The sequence below is a fragment of the Fusarium graminearum genome, chromosome 3 (assembly GCF_000240135.3).
Source record: "Fusarium graminearum PH-1 chromosome 3, whole genome shotgun sequence".
NCBI classification, from domain to species: domain Eukaryota; kingdom Fungi; phylum Ascomycota; class Sordariomycetes; order Hypocreales; family Nectriaceae; genus Fusarium; species Fusarium graminearum.
The window spans coordinates 6040832-6046788 of NC_026476.1; the positions used below are offsets into that span (position 1 = coordinate 6040832).

Consider the following 5957-nt stretch of genomic DNA (forward strand, 5'->3'; position numbering starts at 1 on the left):
TATCTTGTAGCCGCAAGATTAACCAATTAAATGTTCTGTATCTTCGGCATCGGCTTATTGGCAACGTTCTCTCCACGTGGGATAAATAAAACTTGGAAAAGGGTAATAAGTGGATGATGTATCGGAACTTGAGGTGGCCTCAAACCGTCATGGGAGTCAGGACACTTTGGGGGCCCGTAACTCCGTCTTTGATGAGTAGAGTCCGCGGAGGTAACAGTCGAGGATACTGAAGCGAAGCGGGGAGTTCAGAGACCACGACACAGTACCTTGCAAGTGCTCATCTTGCTTTGTAATGCCTACTGGTACCATACAAAACGGCCTCCTACGTCTAGGGGTACAGAAATAACAAGTCTAAGAGGTCTGGTCTACATACCATAAGCTGCACTAATAATTTCGTCTCCTATGATACCCTGAGCCAAGCTTGCGGAACATATTACTCTGGCCCAAGAACTACTTTTAAGGCTGATCAGACAAATCTCATCAATTACTTTCCATGAGCGTGCTCTAGTCTATTTCTTGCGTCAAATACATTGAGCATTGCCTATATTCGGATGGATGGATGGCAATTAATATTAGGTTATCTGAATGGCTACAATGTCATGTATCACTTATAGTATTCGACGTGGAATGAACGAATTTATATTTTAACACTATCCTGGGCGTGGCTGACACACATATATATTATTTAATTGAGGCGGATCGCCTCTTCATCTGACTCCATAACTGGACATGCATCCATAATCTGAGGATCCACGGAGTAAAGCAGAGACTTGAGCTGAGAAAAGACACGGTTCTTTAACTCAACTCCTTCAGGATCGGTAACGGCAACTGGAGGACTTGAGTACAGCACGTTAGTTATTTACTGCCCAATGTAGATAGATTGACAGCTTACCTTCCAATAACTCCATCTTTGAAGTATGCGCCATGGGAATGCTCATCATCAGCAGCACCAAGGACGAGGCAGCGACCGCCAACCTCGGCTGTCCGCGCCAGCAACATTTTCATGATCCGATGGATGATGCGTATGAGCAGTGGTATGTCTCTAGTGAGGTCTGTATCGCACAGTCCGGGATCTACAGCCGTAAAGGTGATACTGTCTGGCCACGATTTGTCGACTGTGTCTTTGAGAGCGTAAAAAGCCAGCAGTTGGATGAGTTTGCTGGTGTCATAGCGATCCGTCATGTCAGTCTTATCGGCATCGTTGAGAGCGGCGAAGATATCGTCAGCATCGCGCTCAGCGAATGCAGCGGCTTCGTGGCCTTGACTCGATACCAAGACCATCCTGGGGCGGATGTTATTTCGGAGCCCTGATAGACGCAGCGCTGGCAGCAAACCAATGGCGAGCAGGAATGTACCAGTGACATTTGTCGCAAGTGTCTTTTCCATTCCGTCAATGGCTTGGAATGACATGGTGGCCATACCAGCATTGAGTATGACTGCATCAAGCCGTGCAAGATTCTTGGCTTTGGCGACGAACTGCCTGATTGTTTCGACATTGGTGAGGTCCAGTTCCCAGCACTCGACGGTGGTGTTTGACGAAGGATTGTACTGTCTCACGAATGCTATGCATTCAGGACCTTTTCTAGCATCACGGACCGCCAAGATGATCTTGGAAGCGTTGAGGCGATAAAAGTGACTAGCTGCTTCCAAGCCGAGCCCACGACTTGCTCCGGTGATGAGGATGGTCTGTCCAGTGAAATCATGGTTCGGGAGAGGAATTGGAGTGTACTGAGATTGTACAAATGACTTGAAAGAGATTCCACTCATCTTTGGGTATTACAAGGATAAGTGATGCTTATGTATTTGTTGAGATCTGGCAGTCTATTCTGGGTGGTGTGATGTGTATAAATGAATGTGAATGTGTTTAACGCTAAGTCTAAATAAATACTATATTCAACATGTCCTATAGGGTAAGTTTAATCTTCAACGTAAACATTTACACATTGCTTTTTCCTCACTAGACACTCATGCATCCCTTGTAGCGAATGACGCCAGACACCTTTTTTGCATTGACAGATTAGAGAGCTGAACTAGTAGCTAACCTTGATAAATGCCGACGGCTAACTATCCTAACCACGCAGCCACGGAACCACGGCCAACAAGGGTCATGGACTGCGTCGCTTTCCGCAACCATAAATAGAAGGTGAAACGTCAATCAACATGACAAATCGGGATGTGGGGAATTGAGGTAGCATTCTCAGGCATTCTCAGCTGCGCAGTCAGCAACGGACGGGATCATGCAGGAGAAAAAAGGCTCAGAAACATTATCAATCTCCAGGGTCCCGGAACTAGCGGCCGTCGGAAGTGCCAGGCTAGCGGTATGTACCTGGTCAATGTTAAAGTGAAGGGGGCATGCTAGTATGGCCATACCTGGGGTAAGGATGCCGATCCGTATTAGTGGATAGGCCTGACTAATGTAGATATCCGTGGAGCTAAGCTACCTAGCTCTTGGTTAGAGAGTTTATGGAATCGTCGGAAACTCTATTCAGTAACCGTATTGTATCTATTTCCCCTATAGTCTACTCTACACCCATTGGAATGCTATGTCAGACGTATAGAATCTACTACAGTGTAATTGTAAGAGACAATTTGACAATCACACAACACACACATCATTACCATACTATTGTTATCATCTAATTTTTTATCCTTTCGCTTCATCGTTCATGATGCCGCCACAAGATCATCCTACCGGCACCATGACACAGACGCTCACTATCAGCGTCGACCGTGGCCTCTCTCACGGGGCATTCCAAACCTATGGCTCAGAGAGTATGCCTGTTTCGCGTCTCGATTTGCACAAGCAGCTTGAGTTGAGCGGAGAATTAGAACTGACCGACCCTGGTGTGTCGTCTGTTCCTGCCAGGTTCCTCATCGCCTGGGCAATGGTAGCCAAGTCCTTTGCTGGTACCGACACTGTCGTCGTTATTGGCCCCAAAGCGGCCTCTATTGTCCTTGATGGATCATCATTGGTCGTTGATCAGATCAACTCCATACGTTCCCATCTGGATGGTTCTGCTATTACTCCCGTTGTTGACCAGCCCCATCCCAATCTTCATCCACTTGCTCTGCGCTATGCATACAGCGAGGGCGATGAGATCGCTACCATGCCTACCAATGCCCCCCTTTCCGTCACCTTCTCCAGACGCCAAGGCCGTTGGTCTGCTGACTTGAGTGCTGATTCAAGGGTCATTGACCAAGGCCTGTTGCCACTCTTGTCCAGCACCTTTACAAGAGCTTTCCAACACCTGCGCTCTGTATCATCTCAACTTACACAGCGAGACATTTCTCTTAGTGACAAACAAGACTTGGGAATGTTACAGATGCTCGCTGGCCGTCCTCCGCCGCCAGTGTCCTCGCTTGTGCATGACATGATTGCCCAGCGTGCTCGCAAGCAGCCTGACGCTGAGGCTAGTATTTCCTGGGACACCACCATGACTTATGCGGATCTGGATGAGCTTTCAGACACTGTGGCGTCGCACTTGGTTTCAATTGGCCTACAGGTCGGATCGACAGTGGTAACTTGCCTTGACAAGTCTGGGTGGGTGCCGGCTATCTACCTCTCTATTCTCAAGGCAGGTGGTGCCTTTGCCCCGGTGAGTCCTGGTCTATCCGCGGATCAGCTCACTTCTGCAATGAGAAGGCTATCTCCGAGCATTGTTATCTCATCCACTCCAAACCTCAGCAAGTTTGTGGGACTTGCGGAGCATGTCCTTGACATCTCTGAGATTCTTAAAACCCCCAAGAACACCAACACCCAACTCCTGTCCAGCTTAACGGTCGCTGTACAGGATCCGGCCTGTGTCCTCTTCACATCCAAGGGCGAGGGGGAGGAGACTCTACTTGTCTTGGATCACGTTGCTGTTTGTACTTCCATCGTCACCAACAGCAACGTTCACGACTTCTCGCCTGCCACTAGAACACTGCAGTTTGCTCCATACGATTCCCGAGCCAGCATCTCAGATGTGCTCTTCACCCTAGCAGCGGGCGGTTGTGTCTGCACCGTGTCGGAAGAGGAGCAAACTGGTAGGATCGCTGACGCATGTACGAGAATGAATCCCTCATTGGTCTGCCTCACGCCCTCTTCAGCAGCTGTTCTCAACCAAGATGACCTACCGGGTATAGATACCATCATCTTAGCCGGAGAGCACTTGGACAAGGATAGCGTTGGGAAATGGGCCACGGTAGCAAATCTCATCAACGCGTACGCTCCCACTGCCGCTCTCGGCTACGCATGCTGTACAGCACCTCTTATCACCATATCATCCCCACGCAACATCGGATGGCCCCGCGGCTGTGCCGCCTGGGTCATGGATCCTCAAGACCCTACCCGTCTCGCACCACCAGGTGCTGTTGGCCAACTACTAGTTGAGAGTCCATTTCTTGGGCAGAGCTACGAGAGTGGTGATGGAGGCTCAGCTTCTGCATTAGTTCCTCGCCCTGAATGTCTGAGTCGCCCAATGTTCTCACTAAAGCCCGCAGGTGATGAACGATGTTTCTTGACTGAGCACCTTGTCCAATTTGACATTGGGGATGGAACATTGCAGGTTGTTGGACACAAGAACTCGAAGGGCCAGTTGTTGCAATTTGACTCTCATCATGCCTCATCATCAGCTTCCTCAGTGGGCGAAACCCCTGGTGTCACAGGGCCAATCTCAACCCCTATGGGTGACAGCGTCTCTGAAACCAGCCTAGACACCACTGCCATCGATGTTAACTTAGAGACAACTGATACTCGTACCACGCTTCTGGGATTGTCGCCGGAGAAACTGTCTCGTCTGGAAGCTCTTCTACAGCCCCTGGGTCAAGTGCAACAGTGCTACCCATGCTGCTCCGTCCAAGAAGGCATCCTTGTCAGCCAGGTGAAGTCCCCAGGAACCTACAACATCTTGGTTGTCTGGGAACTTGTCAACGCTTCTACTGTTTCTCTGGATAGACTCCGAACTGCCTGGGAGAGAGTCGTGAAGCGCCATGCTCCACTACGCTCGACCTTTGTGGAGAGTCTGCGCGATGGCAGCGTCTTTGACCAAGTCGTCTTGACCTCACCATCAGTTGATGTGGTGGAGTTGCCATGGATAGAGGACTTGACAGAAGACGATGATATGCTAAAACTAACATCCGTCACTTGGGACATGGGGCGACCGCATCATCGCCTAGGGCTGTCCAAGGCGGCCGATGGTAGATTGCGCTGCCAGCTCCTTATCAGTCACGCAGTTATCGACGGCCTGTCTGTTCAAGCTCTTGGACATGACCTTGAGAGGTCACTTAATGACCTCCTACCAAACAGTGGGTCCATGGATCTTCAAAGCAGATATTTCCAGCAGCTGCAGCAGATACCCAGCGAGGGTGGTCGTGAGTTCTGGAGACAATATCTCGACGGACTCTCTGGATGCCTGCTACCAAAGCTGACCGACTGGACCGACCAGAGCCCAGCCCGAGTGTACACCAAACGTCGCTTACTTCCCAATATCAAGCAGCTGAGGCAATTCTGCCAGGAACAAGGAACCACCCTATTCTCTTTGACTCAGACAGCGTGGGCCTTGGTCCTCCGGGCTTATACTCTGTCTGACGACGTCTGCTTCGCGTACATGGCCACTGATAGGCATCTTCTTGGTGACGACGCCGACCGAGCGGTTGGCTTCTTTATCAACCTGATGCTCTGCCGTGTAGGCCTTGATGGTTCGACACCTATCGCAGATGTACTCAACAAGCTGCGACAAGACTTTGTTGAAGGCTTTCCGTATCAGCATCACCCACTGGCGGAGATTGCTCACGAGCAAGGCGTCCCTGCTAGCCAGCTTTTCAACACGACCATTACGTTCATGTCAGATGATGAGACAGTAGAGCCTCACTGCGATGGAGTTCAGCTTCACCGAGTTGCTGACCAGGACGTTGCTGAGGTATGTCCCCTTTCTCTATTATACAATAACTAGATGGTTGCTAATTCTGTTTTCCAG

The 5957-nt window shown here is 49.9% G+C and overlaps 2 protein-coding genes across 2 annotated transcripts in view; one reads left to right on the top strand and one right to left on the bottom strand.

Annotated features, from left to right (window-relative positions):
• Positions 1–685: 685 nt before the first annotated feature.
• On the bottom strand, positions 686–1767 carry FGSG_10989 (uncharacterized protein; the record flags this gene model as incomplete). Its single annotated transcript, XM_011327079.1, has 2 exons — positions 686–836; positions 893–1767. 2 exons carry the CDS (start codon positions 1765–1767, stop codon positions 686–688), a joined length of 1026 nt encoding a protein of 341 aa, XP_011325381.1.
• A 1556-nt stretch (positions 1768–3323) lies between these two features.
• FGSG_13878 (uncharacterized protein) overlaps positions 3324–5957 on the top strand; it is a gene marked incomplete at both ends in the record, with an annotated part of 34078 nt that continues 31444 nt past the window's right edge. The window contains 2 exons of the mRNA XM_011327080.1: positions 3324–5352; positions 5434–5900. Coding sequence (XP_011325382.1) covers positions 3324–5352; positions 5434–5900 — 2496 coding nt within the window. The remainder of the gene's footprint in view (positions 5353–5433; positions 5901–5957) is intronic.